Here is a 20,580-nt window from a genome sequence, read left to right as displayed (position 1 = left end):
GAGTCCCGTCCCCGCGCTGTTCCCGTCCCCGCCGCCAGAGAGCGCTCCAGGACGGCGAGGACTTGCAGTGCCACTCCCGGCCGCCAGGGGGCGGGCTAGGAGGGACGGGGCCTCCCGCGCATGCGCAGTGGCGCGGCCCTGCTGTGCTGCCGTGTCCCCGCTGCGCGCTGGCGAAGTGCGCGTGCGCAGAACGGCGGTACCGGGAGCGGCACCGGGACGGGCTGGGGGCACCATGGGTAACGGCGGGGAAATGGGGGGGGGGGCACGGAGACTGGAGTGGTGATGGGAATGCTGGGGGCACGGGGATAACGGGGGTAACGAGGCAAGGGGGCAATGGGGAGAGGGAATGGAGGTGTGGCGGGGCAGGGGTATTGGGGGCACGGGTATAATGGGGTTAACGGGAGCGGGGGGTACCGGGGACAGGGAACGGAGGTGTGATGGCACAATAGGATGTTGGGGGCATGGGGATAATGGGGTTAACGGGAGCTGGGGTTCATGGGGCAGGGGGCAATGGGGAGAGGGAATGGAGGTGTGGTGGCACAGGAGAGTACTGGGAGCACGGGGATAACGGGGTCAACGGAAACGGGGGGTACCGGGGCCGGGGGTAACGGGGAGAAGGGAATGGAGATGTGATGACACGGGGGTAACGGGGTGGGGGGGTAATGGGGAGAGGGAATGGAGGTGTGGCGGGGCAGGACGGTATTGGGGGCACGGGTATAATGTGGTTAATGGGAGCTGGGGCTAATGGGGCAGGGGGCAATGGGGAGGGGGAGTGGAGCTGTGATGGCACAGGACATGGGGTATTGGGGACACGGAGATAACGGGGTTAACGGGAGGGGGGGTACCGGGGCCGGGGGTAACGGGGAGAGGGGAATGGAGGTGTGATGGCACAGGGATAACGGGAGTAATGGGGCAGGGGGCAATGGGGACAGGGAATGGAGGTGTGGCGAGGGAGGAGGATGTTGGGGGCACGGGGATAATGGGGTTAACGGGGCAGGGGTACCGGGAACAGGGAATGGAGGTGTGGCGGGGCAGGAGGATATTGGGGGCGCGGGGATAACGGGGTTAACGGGACCTGCGGGGCAGCTGCACTGAGGGAAGGGGGGCACAGCGTGGCCCCGGTGCCGGTGCCAGTCCCGGTGCTGAGGCGGCCCCGGGGCGCAGCCGTAGGCACGGGCACGTCGCTGGCGCTGTCGTCGCTGCTGTCGCTGCTGCTGTTCGCAGGGATGCAGATGTACAGCCGGCAGCTGGCCTCCACCGAGTGGCTCACCATCCAGGGCGGGCTGCTGGGCTCGGCGCTCTTCGTCTGCTCCCTCACGGCATCCCGGGGACACCGGGGGGGCTGCAGGGGGCGGGGGGCTGGGAACGGGAGCACAGGGGTGGTGGGAGGCAGCCCCCATAGCACCCCCCTACTGCCCTCCCCATTGCACCCCCAAACTGGTCTTGGTGCCCTCCCCCCATTACACCCACCCCCCCATCCACCCATGGCACCCCCAGACTGGGCCTGGTTGCACCCCCAAACTGGTGCCTGTGCTCTCCCCATTGCACCCCCTTTAGGCCTCACTGCACCCCCACACTGGCCTTGGTGTTATCTCCCCATTGCACCCCCAAACTGGCCTTGGCCCCCTCCCCATTTCACCCCTTTGGCCCTCACTACACCCCCAAACTGCACCTGGTGCCCTCCCCATTGCACCCCCAAACTGGCCATGATGTCCTCCCCATTACACCCCCTTTAGGCCTCACTGCACCCCAAAACTGAGCCTGATGCCCTCTGCATTACACCCTTTATGGCCCCCACTGCATCCCCAAACTGTCCCTGGTGCCCCATTACACCCTTTATGGCCCCCACTGCACCCCCAAACTGTCCCTGACACCCTCCAGAGCTCCCTTCCCTGCAGAGGGCCGGCAGGATGGGAAATGGGGGGCAGCAGGATCCCGTTGTTTGCCTTAACTCCACAGCCAGGCCTTCAACAACCTGGAGAACCTCATCTTTGGGAAGGGCTTCCAGGCCAAGATATTCCCTGAGAGTGAGTGTTGGGGGAGCCCAGGGGGGACATGGGGGTGACAAAAGGGCTGGGGGTGCTCCAGCAGTGGCACTGGATGGTCCCAGCCCTGCCCTGGAGCTTTTCCTGGGTCTGGGAGAAATTCTGCTGCTCCCCCATCCCCGGGAGCAGCCCTGCATCACCGTGTGTCTCCTGCTTCTCCACAGTCCTCACCTGCCTCCTGCTGGCCCTGTTCGCCTCTGGCCTCATCCACAGGGTCTGTGTGACCACCTGGTATGTCCTGAGGTGTCCCTGGGGGGTGGGAGTGACCAAGGGGACACAGAGGGGGCACAGGGGACACTGGGAGGTGGGCAGGAGGCTGGGCAGGGAGCGTCAAGGGGCTGGTGGGCAGGGCGGGAGAATGGGATCCAAGGGGAAAGTGTTGTTTTAGGAAGGGCAAGGGAGTAGGATCCAATGGAATTTGTTGGCTTAAGAAAGGCAGGAGAGTGGGATCCAATGGAATTTGTTGGTTTAGGAAAGGCAGGAGAATGGGATCCAGGGGGAAATTGTTGTTTTAGGAAGGGCAGCCCAGTGGGCATCCAAAAGAAGGTGTTTGGGAAGGGCAGGAGAGTGGGATCCAAGGGGAAATTGTTGGTTTAGGAAAGGCAGGAGAATGGGAACCAAGGAGAAATTGGTTCAGGAAGGGCAGGAGAGTAGGATCCAATGGAAATTTATGGTTTAGAAAGGGCAGGAGAGAGGGATCCAAGGGGAAATCGGTTCAGGAAGGGCAGAGGGAAATTATTGGTTTATGAAGGGCAGAAGAATGGGATCGAAGAGAAGGTGTTGGTTTAAGAAGGGCAGGGGAGTGGGATGCAGGGGGAAATTGGTCCAGGAAGGGCAGGGGAGTGGGATCCAAGGGGAAAATGTTGGTTTAGAAAGGGCAGGAGAATGGGATCCAAGGGAAGGTGTTGGTTTAGGAAGGGCAGCACAGTGGGATCCAAGGGGAAAGTGTTTGGGAAAGGCAGAAGAGTGGGATCCAGGGGGAAATTGTTTAGGAAGGGCAGGGGATGGGACCCAGGGGAAAGGTGTTAGCTTGTTGCTGCCCCCAGCAGCTGAGCAGCCTCCTCCTTTCTGCCCTCATAGCCTCATCTTCTCCATGGTGGGTCTCTACTACATCAACAAGATCTCCTCCACTCTCTACCAGTCCACAGCGCCCGTCGCTCCTCCTGCCAAGGCTGTTGGCAAGGGCAGAAAGAGAAATTGATGTCCTGCTGCCCCTTCCTGGGGCAGCCCCCTCCCTGTGGCCGATCCAGGACCCTTCCCTGCCCAATAAAGCCGTTTCTTTGTAGCTCCTTGTCCCCTGTGCCAGCTACCAGCAGCCCTGCTGTGTGCCAGCGTGGCTGGAAGTGGCCCTGGAGCCTGGGCTAGGTTCTGGGGTGGCCAAGGGTGGGAGATTTGCTGCTGGCACCTTGTGTGCCCCAACCTGCAAGGAGTGGAGCCAGGATTGGAGCAGACTGGAGTGGGCAGGGGGCTCTGGGGGTCCAGCCCCAGCTGTGCTGGCACAGCTCAGGCTGCTGCCCTTTGGCAGGGCATCACAGACCCGTCTGTGCCCTCCGCACGACCCCGGGGGGGCACCGGGGCTGGGGAGGGAGGGGGGTGGGAACGGCGCGGTTCCCGCAGCCGTGGGAGGGCGGGCGGGACTCGCTCCCACGCCGGCTCCCTGGCACCCCTCCGGCCGGACGTGCAGGAAACCAGATGCTTCCTGCGGCCCCGGCGGCAGCCCACAAAGCCCGGCGCTTCCTGCGGCACCGGGAGCGGGGCCGGACCGGGGCTCCCGGGGGGTTCCCGGAGGGCTCCCGGTGAGGCCGTGCCCGGCCAGCAGGGGGCGCGCTCTGGCACAGCCCTGCCGAACTACAATTCCCGGCAGCCCTCGCGAGCGCGGCGCTGCCGTGACGTCATCTCTGCGCCGGGCGGGGAGCGGGACCGGCACCGGGAGCGGGACCGAGCCAGGTGGGGGTGGGGCGGGGCCCGGGTCGGGTTCTGGTTCCTTGGGGAGGGCTCGGTCCGGCGGGTGGAGGCCCAGGGGGAATTGGGGCCGCGCTCCGGTCAGGAGGCCCCATGGGAGACTGGGCCCAGTGCGGGGCGCTCCGTCTCTCCCGGTTCCCCCCTCCTTCCTTCTCTGCCGCTCTCCCGTTTTCTCCCCTGCTCCTCTCACGGCTCTCCCACTCTCCTCTCCCCTCAGGCCGCCATGACCAAGCTGGCCCAGTGGCTCTGCGGACTGGCCCTGCTGGGCTCGGCCTGGGCCGCGCTGGCTCTGGCCCCGCCGGGGCTGCAGCCGCCGGGCCCGCTCCGCCAGGCGCTGCTGCCGCTGCCCGTCTATCTGCTCGTGGCCTTCGGCTGCTACTCGCTGGCCACCGTGGGCTACCGCCTGGCCACCTTCAACGACTGCGAGGAGGCGGCGGCCGAGCTGCAGGAGCACATCAGGGCGGCCCGGGCGGACCTGCGGCGGCGAGGGCTGCGCCTGGGAGCCGAATAAAGGCCCGGGACGGTGCTGGCTGTGCTGTGTGTGACCCCGAGATGGTGCTGGCCGTGATGTGTGACCGGGGAGGGTGCTGTGTGTGACCCAGGACGGTGTTGGCCGTGCTCTGTGTAACCTGGGACAGTGCTGTGTGTGACCAGAATGGTGCTGTGTGTTACCCCAGGATGGTGCTGGCCGTGTTGTGTGTGACCTGGGACAGTGCTGGCCGTGCTCTGCATGACACTGGGATGGTGCTGTGTGTGACATTGGGACAGTGTTGTGTGTGACACTGGGACAGTGTTGTGTGTGACCCGGAATGGTGCTGTGTGTGACACCAGGACAGTGCTGGTCATGCTGGGTGTGACCTGGGACATGGCAGGGGTCTCCAGGCTGCGAGCACTGAGAGCCTTGGAGGCTGCTGGAAGGCACCTGGAGGGATGATTTTGGTTCTCCCAGGGAATCACTCAGCTCCCGGGGTGTGCAGGAAGGTTTTGGGGGTTCTGTGAAGGGCAGGGTCTCCATGGGGATCCACTGAAAGCCTAGGGGGCTGCTGGAAGACACCCGGAGGAGTCACTTGGTTCTCCAGGGGGAATCACTCAGCTCTCACCAGTGGGGGTTTGGGGGTTCTGTGAAGGGAAGGGTCTCCATGAGGGTCCACTGAGAGCCTTGGGTGCTTCTGGAAGCCACCCAGAGGAGTCACTTGGCTCTCCCGGGGGAATCACTCAAATCTCGAGGTGTGCAGGGAGGGTTTGGGGGTTCTGTGAAGGGCAGGGTCTCCGTGCATGTCCGCATTGTCCCTCGCTGAGCTCTGGATTTTGGCTCTGAAGTGGGATCCAGACACATTCCCGGCTCAGATGTGGTTCATCCCCACAGGTGGGAGCTGGAGGAGCCTCATCCTGTCCCCTGGCTGAGTTCCCAGCAAGGAGGAGAGGGCCTGGCAGGGTGGGGTGAGCCACACAGCCTTTAAATTGTCCCCCAACAGCTCCAGGGGAGCTCCCCCTACTCCCCTGTCCATCCACAGCACCCCACTGGGCTTCACTGGGGAGAGGGAGGGGTGGGGGGCTCTGTCTGGGGAGGGTCTCGCTCCTGGGGACCCCCATTCCTGCTCTCTGACCCCGTGTGCATGAACCTGCTGCCCTGGCAGCCACCAGCTCCTCCAGCCAAAGGACTCTGGGATTTTAATTAGCAGCTGTGAATGCTCTGCAGAAAGGAGCAGTTGGGAGGACTCGGGTTAATTAGCAGGAGCAGCTAATTAGCCGTTTCCTGAGCAGCAAAGGCTGGTGGGAGCAGAGTGGGGAGCTCTGAGCCCTCGCTGGCACTCGGGTGGTTTGAGGGGTGACATTGCCCTGGATTTGGCCACGTGGAGCCTTGGTGGGGTCAGGACCACAGCAGTGCTCTGGGGGCTACTGACCGCCTTGTGTGGGCTACTCAGGGTCACCAGGGGCTGCTCACAGCCAGCCAAGGGCTCCTCATGACCATTCAAAGGGGCTGCATCTATCCAGTGGCTACTTGTGATCATGCAGGGGCTACTCGTGGCTCTGTGCAGGCTGCTCAGGGCAATCCAGCTCCATCCTGGGGCTACTTACAGGCATCAGGGGCTACTGACAGCCAAGCAGGAGCTACTGACAGCCAGCCAGGAGCTCCTTGTGCCCATCCTGGGGCTCCTTGTGCCCATCCAGGGGCTACACATGGCCACCAGGTGCTACTTACAGCCATCCGAGGCTACTGACAGGCTACTCAGGACTGTCTGGGGCTCCTTGTGGCCATCCAGGGGCTACACATGGCCACCAGGGGCTACTGACACTCAGCCAAGGGCTCCTCATGACCATTCAAAGGGGCTGCATCTATCCAGTGGCTATTTGTGATCATGCGGGGGCTACTCGTGGCTCTGTGCAGGCTGCTCATGGCAATCCAGCTCCATCCTGGGGCTACTTGTGGCCATCAGGGGCAAGCAGGAGGATTCTTGTGGCCATCCAGGGGCTACTTACAACCATCAGGGGCTACTGACAAACTACTCAGGACTGTCAGGGGCTCCTTGTGGCCATCCAGAGGCTACACATGGCCCTCTGGGGCTACTGACAGCCAGCCAGGGGCTCCTTGTGGCCATCCAGGGGCTACTTACAGCCATCAGAGGCTACTCAGGACTGTTTGGGGCTACACATGGCCCTCTGGGGCTACTGACAGCCAAGCAGGGGGTTCCTTGTGGCCATCCTGGGACTACTTGTGGCCCTCAGGGGCTACTGACAGCCAGCCAGGTGCTCCTTCTCGCCATCCAGGGGCTATTGATAGGCTACTCAGGACTGTCAGGGGCTCCTTGTAGCCATCCAGGAGCTACACGTGGCCATCAGAGCCTACTCAGAACCGTCAGGGGCTCCTTGTGGTCGTCTAGGTGCTACTCAGCCATCTCTGAGCTACCCATGACCCTATGCAGGCTACTCACGGCAATCCAGAGCCTCTACTCATGGCCTTCAAGGAGCTACTTATGGTCATCCAGGAGCTACTCAGGGCGATCCAGAGCCTCTAGTCATGGCCACGAGGAGCTCCTCCCAGCCCGTGTGGCAGCAGCTCCTCCCTGCACGGAGGCATCCGGGAGCTGGCACCAGGGGCCACGTCAGAGCTGCTCCCGGCACGGGACAGCCGGAGCGACCGGTTGGCAGCCAAGGTGTGGCACTGGAGAAAGCTGCCCTTTCCCCAGGCTGTGGGGCCAGCTTGGGAGCCCTTTCCCGAGGCTGTGGGGCCAAGCTGGGAGTTCTTTCCTGAGTTTGGGGGCTCTTCCCTGCTGGGCCAAGTCCCCAGAGCAAGCATGGGGAGTCCCAGATCCACAGGGCAAGACAGAGCACGCCAGGAGCTCGTCCTCCTTCCCTTGGCACCGTGCTCAGCTCTGTCCCTTTATATGGATTTTTGCAGGCTGTGTGTGAGGTGTGCACAAGCAGAATGGGCACAGCACAGCTCCTGTCAGCATCCTTCAACCCAATGGTGTCACCTGGCTGGAGTGTGGGATGAGGCCCCTCAGTCCTGGAGGGTCCTGCATAGGGTGGGGGTCTCTTTGTGCTCTGTGATTTGGCCCCTCCACTGAAGCACCAGCCTATCTTCATTCCACATCTCTGTTAATTGGTTAATTGACAGAGCATCGATGCTTGATCCAGGCCTGCTTGATCCACGGGGGTTTAGCAAGGATTCCCATCTATTCCTGTTGCTGTCTGTGACCAGAGAGCTGCTGCCACAGTTTCCTGGCTCCTGCCATGGTGGCTGCTCATCACTTCCACAGACTTTTACCCCCATGCTGTGATGGAAGGCTCCTGTAGCTTGGGGGGCTCAGAGCAGCACTGGCTTCCCTGGGGTCCCCTCTTGGAGGGAATGTGGGACGAGCTCCTTGCTCCTGGGGAGTCCTACATGGGGTGGGGGTCTCTTTCTGCAAGGCTCTGGTGTCTGCTGTGTGATTTGGCCCCTCCACTGAAGCACCAGCCTGATATCTTCATTCCACATCTCTGTTAATTGGTTAATTGACAGAGCATCGATTCTTGATCAAGGCCTGCTCGATCCACGGGGGTTTAGCAAGGATTCCCATCGATTCCTGTTGCTCTCTGTGACCAGAGAGCTGCTGCCAGTTTCCTAGTTGCTATTTGTCACTTCCACAGACTTTCACCCCCACACTGTGATGGCTGGCTCCCTCAGGGCGCTCAGAGCAGCATCCCTGGTGTCCCCTCATGGCCCCAACACGAGGGCTGATGCCTACCAAGGGTTTGCCAGAGCCCAGGGTGTGTCAGAATGAGCCCCCCACAACAAGCAGCCCCTGTATGGCCATCAGCAGCCCCCCTGGTCGGACCTCCCAAAGCAGCTGTAGGGCCAAGAGCTGCACCATCCTCTGCAGTAGGTACAAGAAGCAGGCACTGGGAAGTCTCTGATTTATTAAAAGGCACTTGAATCCATACAAAAGTGACACTTGGACCCCTGGAAGCCACTCAAAAGCCCTGCCGCTCGAAATCCTGCTGCCAGGCAGGGCCATAGGCATGGAAAACTATCCTCCCACCCTGGGGTTTGAGGGCTTGTGGTGCCCCAAAGGTTTCTCTGAGAGCTCCAGGCCTTCGGTGAAGGATGCAGGGCTGGAGGCAGGAGGTCCTTGCTGGTGTCCCACTGGGAGTGGCCAAGGGGACAGTGCTGGGGCCAGCCCAGGGCAGAGTTGGGGTGCTCCTGAGGGCACCTCTCAGGCAGGCAGGGGGCTGTAGGGCTTGTCCTGCTCTGGTCGGTATCGCTGGAAGAGCCAGAACCGCACGAGGCTGGTGACGATCCCTGGCACGTTGGGGACCTGCGGGAGGACATGGGGGGACAGTGGGTGTACCCCTCCCCCCTGTGGTGCTGGGGGAGGTTTATTGGCCCCATCCCAGCTAATTAATTAAAATCAATAGTCATGCTTGGCTGGGTGACACAGGCAGTGCTGAATGGGGCCAGTGCCAAGCCAAGTGCTCAGCTGAGCCATGAGAGGGGGATGGGATGGGATGGGATGGGATGGGATGGGATGGGATGGGATGGGATGGGATGGGATGGGATGGGATGGGATGGGATGGGATGGGATGGGATGGGATGGGATGGGGGTGGGAATGGGGATGGGATAGGATGGGATCCATGGGATGGGATGGGAAGGGAATGGGGTGGGAATAAGGATGGGATGGCAGTGGGGGTGGGGATGGGGAAGGATAGGATAGTCTGGGATGGGATGGAGTAGAATGGGATGACAGTAGGATGGGGATGGGGAAGGGATGGCAATGGGGTGGGAATGGGGAAGGACAGGTTAGACTGGGATGGGATGGGATGGGATGGGATGGGATGGGATGGGATGGGATGGGATGGGATGGGATGGGATGGGGATGAAGGTGGAGAAGGATAGGATAGGCTGGGATAGGATGGAGTGTGGTGAGATGGTGCAGGAGAGGGACAGAACAGAGTGGAATGAAGCAGATGAAGCAGGCCAGGGTGGGATAGGATGGGGATGGGACTGCATGGGATGCAGTGGAGTAGGATGGGTTGGGATACAATGAGATGGGATAGGATGGGATGGCACCCCTCAGCATCCCACCAGCCCAACCCACTGTGATGTAGGGATCGTGGAGCTGCAGGCCATAGAGTGTCCAGCTGCTGGAGGCCACGAGGGTGGTGACGGTCAGGGGAAAGGACAGGCACCGCGTCGACTTGCTCCGGATAACCTTGGCCTGCAGGAGCAAACGTCAGGCGGGGCCTGGGCTGGCAAGCCCCAGCTCTGCCAAGCCCCACACACCAGGTCAGCCAGCGGTGAGAGGTACATGCTGATGGTGAAGATGCTGCAGAAGAGCCCCAGGTGTGCCAGGCGTGTCCCTGTGTCAACCAGGATGGTGAAGTAGCCACAGCCGGTCACCACCACAGCCAGGAGCAGCAGGACCTGAAGCAGCACAGGGCGCTGGGAGGGACAGCAGGGGGATGTCAGGGTGAGGGTCCCCCATCCTCCCCACAACCCCAGGCTCCTGTCCCACCTTGGCAGGGCTGTAGTAGAGATACACCAGGATGTAGAGGGTCTGCAGAGCTGCCCCGATGGCGTTGACGGTGATCACTGTGCCGTCCCCCTTCAGGCAGCCATAGCCCAGCCAGCTCAGGTTGCTGCAGGGATAGGGCATAGGCACTGAGGGATCCCCCCGGCCCCTCAAATCCGTATGACCCCCCTCCCCATGACCCAACCCTGCCGTACTTGGCATCGGTGGTGAGGAAGGGCAGGAACTGGATGTTCTCCACACTTTTGGTTGCCAACATCTGGCGCAGGTCAGACCTGGGGAGGGCGGAGGGCAGCGTCCTCCTGGGTGCCTGGCAGTGCTGAGGTGGGGGAGGCTCCAGTCTCTGCAGCCAGCAGGCACTGCACCCCCCCACTTCTCCCCCTGCACCCCCAAAACTCAGCACCACCCCCAATCCCTCTGCACCAGCCATCCATGGCCCACTGCACCCCCAAACTGGGCCTGATGCCCTCCCCACTGCACCCCTATGGCCCCCACTGCACCCCCAAACTGGCCCCCATTACACCCCCCTACTGCCCTTCCCACTCTACCCCCAAACCGACCCTCACACCTCCCCTGTTTTACCCCCAAATGTCCCTCCATGGCCTCCACTGCAGCTCCCAAAATGCCTCTGGTGCCCTCACTATTGCACCCTCAGCTCTCCCACCAGGCCCCACACTGCACCCCAAAACCAGCCCTGGGGTCCTGATCGCACCCTCATCCACTATGACTCCACTGCACCCCCAAGTCCCCCCCTGTACCCCAAAACCAGCCCTGGGGTCCTCATTGCACCCTCATCCCCAATGGCCCTCACTGCACCCACAAATACCCCTCTGCAAGGCCTCCACTGCACCCCAAAACCAGCCCTGGGGTCCTCATTGTACCTTCATCCTCCATGGGCCCTCTGCACCCCCAAGTCCCCCCCTGCACCCCAAAACCAGCCCTGGGGTCCTCATTGCACCCTCATCCCCAATTGCCCTCACTGCACCCCAAAACCCGCCCTGGGGTCCTCACTGCACCCTCATCCCCCATGGGCCTCTCGGCACCCACAAATCCCCCTCCTCAAGGCCCCCACTGCACCCCAAAACCAGCCCTGGGGTCCTCATTGCACCTTCATCCTCCATGGGCCCTCTGCACCCCCAAGGCCCCCCCTGCACCCCAAAACCAGCCCTGGGGTCCCCCCTGCACCCCCGGCCCTCAGCGAGCCCCGAGCCGGCCCCGGTGCGTTCCCCACCGCCCCCGCCCGCCCAGGGCTGCCGCCGCCGCCGATCGCTCACAGGCCGGTGGCGAACATGGCGAGCGTGGCGGCCAGGCAGAGGCCGGCGAGCACCGACAGGACCATGCCGGAGCCCGGGGAGCGCGGCGGGGCCGGTACTGCCCGGTGCGGGGCCGGTGCTGCCCGCGGCCGAGCGGAGCGGGGCGGAGCAGGACGCACTACCGGGGAGGAGCGGCGGGGATCCGGCTGCGAGCGGGGGGAGCAGCGGCGGCTGCACCGGCGTGACCGCCCCGTGGGCACCGTGAGGGCACCGGGCCCGGTATGGAGGGCGGGGGGACCCCCGAGGTGTCGTGTGTTCAGGTTTGGGGTCCCTGGGCATCCCCAGGGTGAACGCCAAGGCACAGATTACACAGCTCGGGGGTCTCACAGCCCTGTGAGCCCAGCTGCCCACCCCCACCTCCTGCAGGAGTCACAAATCCCTGTGACAATGATTCCCCAGGATCCTGCATCCCTGGGATCCACAATTCCCCAGGATCCACATTTCCCCTGTGACCCCACTGCCGCGGGGTGTCCCCACACATCCTGGGGGTCACAGATCCCTGTGACAATTCCCCCCAGGATCCTGCATCCCTGGGATCCACATGTCCCCTGGATCCACATTTCCCTGTGACCCCACTGTCCCAGGGTGTCCCCACACATCCTGGGCATCACTGGGACAATGTCCCATGGGACAATTCCCCAGGATCCTGCATCCCTGGGAGCCACATTTCCCTGCGACCCCACTGTCCCAGGGTTCCCCCCAACACATCCTGGGGGTCACTCATCCCTGTGTCCCCCTCTCCATGACTCTCCATCTCTAAGGTCCCCCACATCTGGGTGTCATGCATCCCTGTGCCCCAAAATCTCACCTCTCTAGGACCCTTGCTCTCTGCAGTTCCCAATTCCAGGGCCCCCAAATCCCTGTGATCCCAGCTCCTTGCACCCACAGTGTCCCCAAATCCCTGTGATCCCAGCTCCTTGCACCCACACTGTCTCCCCCTCAGGGACCCCCAAATCCCTGGGGTCACCCCGTGGGGGTCCCTGGGGTGCAGCCAGGCTTTGTCCCTCGGCCCAGCCCCCTCCTCACCAGCAGTGGGATTTGTCCCATCCCCTGGGGTCTGTCACATTCCAATGGGGTTTGTCCCGGGACAAACCCCTGCCCCCCACCTGGAATCTCTCTGCAGTGCAGGGGGAGGGGTCCCTACCCTCAGGGGAGGCCTTTGTGTCACCAGATAAAGCCGGGGACAGTGCCAGCCACTGTGGCACTTGGCCACTTAACAGCCCCGTGCAAACACCAGCCAATTAATTAATTAACCAGCCCAACCCCCCACAGGGGGCCAGGAGAGCCTTGGCCCAGCAGGGTGGGGGAGGTCTCGGGAGCTCGGCATGGTTTTGGTTATTTATTCCCGACAATGGTATAAAAAATCCCGTGTTAGAAAGCTGTACAAAGGGGGTGCTGTACAAAGGGGGTGCTGGGGGGCCCCTCCGGCACCCAGCGGAGGGGAGGGATGGCAAAGGGCCAGGGGATGAAGGAAGGGGTAGGGGTGCAGCACAGGGAGGAGCGGGGCGTTTCTCGTCACCCCTCTCCCCTTGCTGCAGGGCATCTCCAGCCTGTCTGTGCTCCCTGGCCACTGACACTGGGGTCACCTGGCCACCCCCACGTCCCCGCCTGCAGGACACATTCCAGTTCCAGCCCACCACGGGGAAAGCCCCGAGGGCGGTGGGCGAGCTCAGCTGCGGGGCAGGGGTGCCAGCCCCCTGCCCCTCTCCAGTCCGGGGCGCCTCAGCCCCTCCAGCTCCAGGCTCCCGCTCGACCTCTGGCTGCCAGGAGCATCCTGGAAGGGCCAGGGAAGCCTGAAGGCTCCAGCTGCTCCGATGGCTTTGGGGCCTCCAGCCCCTTAATACTGACAAATCCTTGCCTTGCCCAGATGTGCGCAGGGCAGGGCACCCGGGGCAGATGTGCGGGGACCACGGGGGTCCCCAATGGCCACAGCCTCGGTGGGTCCGGGCACGAGGGGCACCTCAGAGCCCCTGCGGCACCAGGAGGGGCAGGAGGAGGCTGATGAAGGTGAAGGGGCGGCTGCTGCTGCGCATGGCCGAGTTCTGCCCCACGCTCCTCAGCACGTGTGCAGCTGCATCGTCTGTGGGGGGAAAACAGAGGAGCCATCAGCAACCAGCAGCCCCAAAAGGCAAGCTGTACCCCATAAGACAAGCTGTACCCCATAAGACAAGCTGTACCCCAAACCAGCAGCACATCACCCCTGCAGAGGGTTGCCACCAGCCTTGCTGCCTCAGCCAGTTCCAGAGCTCCCAGGAGGGGCAGATGAGTCCCAGTGCCCCCAGCAAACCCCTGGGTGGCTGTGTTCAGGCCAGTGCACCCCCAGGCTCATCCTGGTGCCCCCAAGATCACCCTGCCACCCCAGAAGGGAGCCCCAAGCCCTCAGCCCCCAACACACCTGCCTGGATCCTCCCCTTCTGCGTCGAGGCTGGCGCAGGCGGTGCTGGAGCTGCAGGGCAAACAGGGGGTCAAGGAGGGAAAGGCAGCACCCCAGCCTCCCCAAAATCCCAAAATCTCGCTTCTCTGTGGGCTGTCCCCCCCCTCCCTGCCCCCACCAACACCTTCCTGGCCAAGCTGCGCGTGCCCACACCCCGGGCTGGCCAGGGGCCACGGCCAGGCCGTGACTCAGCGCAGCCAAGGCCACGCTGGGAAGGAGGGGACGCATGGGGGGGCCCCGAGGGGGTGCTGATGTGTGATACTCACTGCCTTTGCCTGTCACCGTCACCTTCAGCTTCAGGCAGGCTTCGCCGTGGTGGTGGATGGGTTTGGCTGTGAAGGGAGAGGCGGGTTAGGAAGGGATGGGGGGAGCCCCGATGGGGAATTCCTGGAGCCCCCCCCGCAGCCTTCCCGGCACTCACAGATGTAGTAGTAGCTGTGTCCCTCCCTGAACTCCTTGCCCAGCGTGAAGGGAGTGAAGCGCTGGAACTTCTCTGAGAACTTCTCGGGGCCGTGCAGGGCGCTGGGCTTGTCGCACTCCCAGCGGATTTGCTCCTTGGAGCGGGGCTTGCAGGCCTGGTACTCCTCCAGCTCCACCAGGTAGAGCGTGTAGCGCTCCATGGCCCGCGGGTCCACGCTGCCCTCCTCGTAGTGAGGGCAGATAATGTCCAGGTAATCATTGAGACGAACCTCCACCGTGTAGTCACTCCACAGAAACCTGCGGCAGGAGGGGCGGCACGGGGGTCAGGGCTGGGGTAGGGGCTTTATTGCACCCCCAAATCCCCCACACCCATGGGGGGCAGCACCCTGCCCACGGCAGCGCTGCCTGGGGGCACCTTTGGATCCTCCCTTCCCTGTGCCGAGCCTTGCAGCACCTGGAATAGCTTCCAAAGGGCAGCGCCCCCTTCACTCTCCCCTCGGGCTCGGCCCCCCGGCAGTGAGAGGTGAGCGCACCCCAATTCCCAGCGCTCGCCAAGGGCCGCGGAGCAGGGAGGGACCCGCTGGGACGCGCAGCCTGCCCGCACCCTGCCCGGCCCGGCGCTGCCGGAGCAGGAGGCGTCGCGGCTCTCGCCGTGGGGCAGCCAGCGAGGCTCCAGCTGCGCCCCACACCCCAGCCCGGGGGGGGCACGCCGGGGTCCGCACCTCGCCGGCTGTGGGGGCCCCGAGAGGGCACAGCCACCAAAAAAAACTGTGGGGGCGCACAGAGGATACAGCCCTACAATCTAGGGGGGTCCTACACCCCTGGGGGGCACGGCCCGGGCAGGGGGGAGAAGCCCCATAACCTGGGGAGGGAGTGACTCAGGCCAGGGAAGCCCCACATCTCCCCACGGGTGCCTGAATGTGGGGAACCCCCACAGCCTGGGGGTCTGGAGAGCGAGGGGGGCTCCCCGAACGCCGAGGGGGCACTCCTGAAACCTGAGAGCGCTCATGCTCTGGGGGAGCACCGCCACAACCAGGGGGAGTCACGGCTGCGGCCGGGGGGCACCCCTAGAACCTGTAGGGCCGGAGCTTGAGCTGGGGTCACCCCGCAGCCCCGGTAAGCGGGGGGGGGCCCCGATCCAGGTCTAACCCCCCCGCACATCCTGCGCCGTGTTTGTCAACACGGTCCCCGGGGCCGGCGCCGGGGCTGGCGCCGCGCCCCCCCCGCGGGAAGGAAGCGGCCCCTTCGCACGGCCCTGGGAACGGAAAGGCCCCCCCGGGCACACCTGGAGCGGCCCCGCCGCCCCCCGCACCGGCCCCGCACCGGCCCCGCCGCCTCGTCCCGCACAAAGGCCGCCGGTGGAGCGGAGCGGCGCCGCCCGCGCCCTCGGGGCGGCCGGTACCGGGCTCGGTGCGCGTTTGCTGTGTTGGGGGGGGGGGTCCCGGTGGGAAGCGGGGGTCACTCACCGGGGGTTGGAGCTGTTCCAGAACACCGTATGCCGCTCGGCCGCCGCTGCCCAGCACAGCCCCAGCCCCAGCAGGGCCAGGGGCACCCCCGGCTGCCCCATCGTTCCGCGGGTGCTGCGCTCCACGGGCGGCCCCGCGCCCGCCCCCGCTCTTATGTACGGCCCCGCCGCCGCCGCCCCGCCTCCGCCGACACCGCCCCGCGGTCGCACAACAACACACGGGACGAGGCGGGGGGGGACACACACACGACACACCCCCCGCCGGTATCGATCAGGGGGAGAGAAACCGTGGAACCGTCCCCACACCGAGAGCAGCACCGGCGGGGGGACACACGCACTCCCGGACACCGGGACCGACAGCGGGCAGGGGAATGCAAAGCCTCCCTACCGAGACCGGCGCTAACCGGGACACAAACACACCCCCCCAACACCGGGACCGGGCCGGGGGACACAAAGCCCGGCCCCCTCACCGGGAACGGCACAGGGAAGGGGACACAGTGCCCTGACAGTGACCGGCGCCCTGCCCACACACAACACCGCGCTCCAGGTCCACCCCACCTCCACACACCCCATCCCCCCACAGGGGACCGGCACGGAGCAGGGCCACCCCCCAAAATGTGACCCACACCGGGCAGGGGCTCCACACACACACGCGGGGGGCTGTGGGTGCAGGATGGGGGTGTGGGTGCAGACATGAGGCCGTGGGTGCAGGAGGGAGGATTGTGGGTGCAGGATGGGGCCGTGGGTGCAGGATGGGGCTGTGGGTGCACGATGGGGGCTGTGGGTGCAGGATGGGGCTGTGGGTGCAGAAATGGGGCTGTGGGTGCAGGATGGGGCTGTGAGTGGGGTGCAGACATGAGGCCGGGGGTGCAGGATGGGGCTGTGGGTGCACGATGGGGGCTGTGGGTGCACGATGGGGGCTGTGGGTGCAGGATGGGGGTGTGGGTGCAGACATGAGGCCGGGGGTGCAGGATGGGGCTGTGGGTGCACGATGGGGGCTGTGGGTGCAGAAATGGGGCTGTGGGTGCAGGATGGGGCTGTGGGTGCACGATGGGGGCTGTGGGTGCAGGATGGGGGGCTGTGGGTGCAGGATGGGGGGCTGTAGGTGCAGGATGGGGGCTGTGGGTGCAGGATGGGGCTGTGGGTGCAGAAATGGGGCTGTGGGTGCAGGAGGGAGGATTGTGGGTGCAGGATGGGGCTGTGGGTGCAGGATGGGGGACTGTGGGTGCAGGATGGGAGGCTGTGGGTGCAGGATATGGAGCTGTGGGTGCAGGATGGGGCTGTGGGTGCAGACTGGGGGGCTGTACATGCAAGATGGGGCTGTAGATGCAGGACAGGGGGCTGTGGGTGCAGGATGGGTCTGTGGGTGCAGGACAGGGAGCTGTGAGTGCAGACATGGGGGGTTGTGGGTTCACACTGGGAGGCTGTGGTTGCAGGATGGGGCTGTGGGTGCAGGATGGGCGGCTGTGTGTGCAGCACAAGGGTCTGTAGGTGCAGAGCTGGGTTCAATAGGTGCAGAATGGGGGTCTGTAGGTACACGATGGGGGTCTGTAGGTGCAGGATGGGGTCTGTAGGTGCACAGTTGTGTCTGTATGTGCAGAGCTGGGGCCTGTAGATGCAGGACAGGGGTCTCTAGGTGCACGATGGGGGTCTATAGGTGCAGCACAGGGGTCTATAGGTGCAGAGCCAGGCTCTGTAGGTGCAGGATGGGGTTCTGTAGGTGCAGAACAGGAGTCTGCAGGAACACAATGGGGGTCTGTACATGCAGCACAGAGTGCAGGATGGGGGCTGTAGGTGCACAGTTGGGTCTGTATGTGCAGAGCTGGGGTCTATAGGTGTAGGATGAGGTCTGTAGGCACAGAACGAGGGTCTGTAGGTGCAGCACAGGGGTCTGCAGGTACATGATGGGGGTCTGTATGTACAAGATAAGGGTCTGTATGTGCAGAATTGGGGTCTATAGGTGCAGGATGGGGTCTGTAGGTGCAGAGGCAGGCTCTATAGGTGCAGCCCAGGGGTCTGTAGGCACAGAACGAGGGTCTGTAGGTTCAGAATCGGGGTCTGTAGGTGCAGAGCCAGGCTCTGTAGGTGCAGCACAGGGGTCTGTAGGCGCAGAGCCGGGGTGGGCACCGCGGGCACGCTGCCACAGGCTGGCAGGAGCGCGGTGCCGCGCCGTCGGCTCCCATTTGCTCTGACACGGATCCATCCGTGTCGCGGCCAGCGCGCGACGCTCCGCCGCGTGTTGTGAAGCGATAACTCAGCCGCATTTGCAAAACAACTTTCCTCTTGTTTATTCCATAATGATCCATTGATTGTGGGTAATGTTGCATGCCCTGTGCCGCAGCGGGCGCGCCGCGCTCCCCTGGCACGCACGGGGGGGCTCCGGCAGGCGCCGGCACGGCAACCTGAGAGCGCCCGTGCCTCCAAATCCTCCGGGCCCAGGCCGTGGGGCTGGGTGCCCCACATCCCCCCCACACCCCAGCCTGTCTCTCCCCACCCCCTCGCTCCCAGGGAGGCTGCTTTGCTCTCATCCTCCCTGCTTGTGGCCAGGCCTGACATCATCCATAATGACAGTGCCAGGCCTCTGCTCCCGGGATGCCGGCGCTGCCGTGGCTTGCACAGGAGAGCACTCCTGGGAACACGGCTGGGAGCCCACGTGCAGGCCACGGGGATGGGTGCAGCACCAATCCCGTGGTCCTGGCATCACCCTGGTACTGCCCCTTCCACGTCAGGGATAGACTGTGCCTGGGGAAACCAAGGCAGGGAGCACTGACAGGGGAGGGCTGGGCAGCCCCTGGTGGTTGAGCCTTGTGCTGGGCCTGCCAGGGTATAATGAGCCTCCTGGGGCATCATGCTGGATCCATTTGGTGGCATTGGGATGTGGCACCCAACCCTGTTGGCCAAGGGTCTCCCCTGTCCCCTCTGCCACAGCCCCAGCCCTGGAGCAGGGCCACCAGGACACAGGGAAGGGGCTGGGAATGAGACCACGTGGACACAGCAAGACCCAGTGTCACCACCAGAGCACTGGTGGAGGAGCAGGAGTGGAAAGACAAGCCCATGTCCCCTACTGGGGACAGTCTGAGAAAAAAACTGAGGCTAGACGTGCCCCATTACCTCCAATGGGACCCAAAGGTGGGACACAGGGTGGGCAGCACCCTGGGTAGGGTGGGTGCCCACCTGCAGCAGCACTGGGGGTGCCAGTAGTGGTGTGCACATGGTGCACACGGTCACGGCCACGCACCTGGGAGCAGGTGACAATGAGCTGGGATGGGTGCCCGTGATGGAGGGACAAAGGTGAAGCTGTTTCAGGCTGTAAACATCGCTGCTGCTCCGTGTGGGGCAGGTACGGTCGGCCAGAGGCCGCCGAACTCGTGACAGTGTTTGTGGTTTCTTGGCCGGGGACACCGAGGAGTGCCCCGGCCCCTGGCTGGGCTGACGTCACCCTGCCAGGCTGGGGGAGGAAGAGGAGCCGTCCAGTTTGTGGCCGGGAGCGAAGGCCGCGGTGACGCAGTGCCAGCTGCGTGCAGCCTGGCAGGTAGGCATGGCAGCTAGGCATGGCCTGATGCCAGCCTGGAGGGGGCAGAGCCGCAGCCCCAGGGCTGTCCAGCCATGCCAGGACCTGGTGCCTTCGGCCACAGAGCCCTGACCGGGCAGGGGAGCTGCCCCGAGGTGAGGCAGAGCCTGGTGCCACACCTGGCACACATCCCCCTGTGCCTGGATCTGCTGCCCAGGCTGTGAAACCCCAAAGTACCCAAGGGGCACCCACACCTCAGCACTAGGGTCCCAGCAATGGCCCCCCACTTGACTTGGGGCAGCTGGGCTTGGGATTTCCCTCTACCAGCACCCCAGAAGACTCCTGGTGGGTCTGGGCTGTCCCCCTGTGCTCATCCCTAGGGCATGGGGCACACCTGAGCCAGGTGCCCACTGAGCCATGGGTGGTGCCATGCATGCCCAAGAAGCGGTGCCAGGGTCGAGGCAAGTGGCAGGAGGGATCCTGCAGGCAGAGCTCTCTGTGCCAGGGCAGTGACTCCAGCTCTCACACCCCCGCAGGGCACTGGCCACCCAAGCTGTGCCAGTCTCGCTGTGCCACGTGCCACCAGCATGGCACCACACTGGCACGGGTGCTTTGGCCAGCCCTGGCAATCAGCACCTGGCCGGACACGGCCCTTGGCAGTGGCAGCGGTGCTGCCTCACCCACCCTGTGCCCACCCTGCCCTGGGTGGGTAACGATGCCTCTCTGGTGGCACCTCGGGACCTCGGGATGGGATCCACGGCAGGGAGCTCAGCCCCATCCGGGCCAGGCCTGCCGGAGCGCGGGGGGGACATGGCGAACCCGGCGCCTCTGGGAGAGCTCCCAGGACCCGTCTGACGGGTTCGGCCGCTCTTCCCGCACCCGGACAAGCCCGGGCCGGCGGGACACCCAGCCGCAGCCACCGCCCAGCAGCGCCTGTTGGGTGGGGGAGAGTGGCTGCGCTCTCTCTGCGGCTGGGAGGACTCCCCTTCCCCAGGAATCCAAAGGGGAGTGGGGCCCTCGCAGCCCCTCATCCCTGCGAGGAGAGTTGCTGCCCCCTCCCTGGGGGCACTGAACCCCCAAAACCCTGCAGAGCGCAGGGTGAGGACCCCACTAGTGCCCCATTGTGTCTGTGGGGGTGTGGGTACCCCATCAACACCCCCTTTACATGCGATCCCACCCCAGGCACAATCCAGCTCCCACATCCCCTTGGCTGGAGGTGCTGGGGGGGAGCTGAGGGCGTCCCCCAGCCCGCAGGAGCCGCCAGTTTGTGCCAGATCCCCCCGGAACAGGCAGGAGCCGGCATGCCCGGCACAGCCAGACGCGCCGCAGGGGCGATGCCGCAGCTCCCATGGCGCTGCCAGCGCCCCGTGTCTGCTCGCTCCGTGCACGGAAGGATCTCCTGCTCCCAAAGGCCACCC

At 64.3% G+C, this 20,580-nt stretch overlaps 4 protein-coding genes across 6 annotated transcripts; 2 read left to right on the top strand and 2 right to left on the bottom strand.

Annotated features, from left to right (window-relative positions):
* Positions 1-74: 74 nt before the first annotated feature.
* On the top strand, positions 75-3,330 carry KRTCAP2 (keratinocyte associated protein 2). The gene is made up of 5 exons (XM_074529566.1): positions 75-236; positions 1,165-1,319; positions 1,964-2,027; positions 2,210-2,276; positions 3,126-3,330. The coding sequence occupies exons 1-5, from the start codon at positions 233-235 to the stop codon at positions 3,244-3,246; spliced, it is 411 nt and encodes a 136-aa protein (XP_074385667.1). The 5' UTR covers positions 75-232; the 3' UTR covers positions 3,247-3,330.
* A 503-nt stretch (positions 3,331-3,833) lies between these two features.
* On the top strand, positions 3,834-4,533 carry DPM3 (dolichyl-phosphate mannosyltransferase subunit 3, regulatory). The gene is made up of 2 exons (XM_074529568.1): positions 3,834-3,992; positions 4,225-4,533. Exon 2 carries the CDS (start codon positions 4,231-4,233, stop codon positions 4,516-4,518), a length of 288 nt encoding a protein of 95 aa, XP_074385669.1. The 5' UTR covers positions 3,834-3,992; positions 4,225-4,230; the 3' UTR covers positions 4,519-4,533.
* Positions 4,534-8,388: 3,855 nt separating this feature from the next.
* On the bottom strand, positions 8,389-12,215 carry SLC50A1 (solute carrier family 50 member 1). 3 transcript variants are annotated; one of them, XM_074529564.1, is made up of 6 exons: positions 11,294-12,215; positions 10,217-10,338; positions 10,005-10,128; positions 9,773-9,913; positions 9,588-9,707; positions 8,389-8,806 (listed from the first exon to the last, which is right to left on the bottom strand). In XM_074529564.1, the coding sequence occupies exons 1-6, from the start codon at positions 11,609-11,611 to the stop codon at positions 8,705-8,707; spliced, it is 927 nt and encodes a 308-aa protein (XP_074385665.1). In that variant the 5' UTR covers positions 11,612-12,215; the 3' UTR covers positions 8,389-8,704. The 3 variants fall into 3 exon arrangements, with proteins under 3 accessions (XP_074385665.1, XP_074385664.1, XP_074385666.1); XM_074529563.1 differs by having other exon boundaries at positions 9,773-9,931; positions 11,294-11,627; XM_074529565.1 differs by having other exon boundaries at positions 9,773-9,931; positions 10,217-10,294; positions 11,294-11,461.
* Positions 12,216-12,657: 442 nt separating this feature from the next.
* Positions 12,658-15,817, bottom strand: EFNA1 (ephrin A1). The gene is made up of 5 exons (XM_074529567.1): positions 15,653-15,817; positions 14,188-14,483; positions 14,033-14,098; positions 13,728-13,778; positions 12,658-13,412 (listed from the first exon to the last, which is right to left on the bottom strand). Exons 1-5 carry the CDS (start codon positions 15,751-15,753, stop codon positions 13,294-13,296), a joined length of 633 nt encoding a protein of 210 aa, XP_074385668.1. The 5' UTR covers positions 15,754-15,817; the 3' UTR covers positions 12,658-13,293.
* Between the last annotated feature and the right edge of the window lie 4,763 nt (positions 15,818-20,580).

The sequence above is a fragment of the Zonotrichia albicollis genome, chromosome 30, assembly GCF_047830755.1.
Source record: "Zonotrichia albicollis isolate bZonAlb1 chromosome 30, bZonAlb1.hap1, whole genome shotgun sequence".
Classification (NCBI taxonomy): Eukaryota; Metazoa; Chordata; class Aves; order Passeriformes; family Passerellidae; genus Zonotrichia; species Zonotrichia albicollis.
Note: the sequence above shows the minus strand (reverse complement) of the source record. Positions and strands in the feature narration are given on the sequence as shown.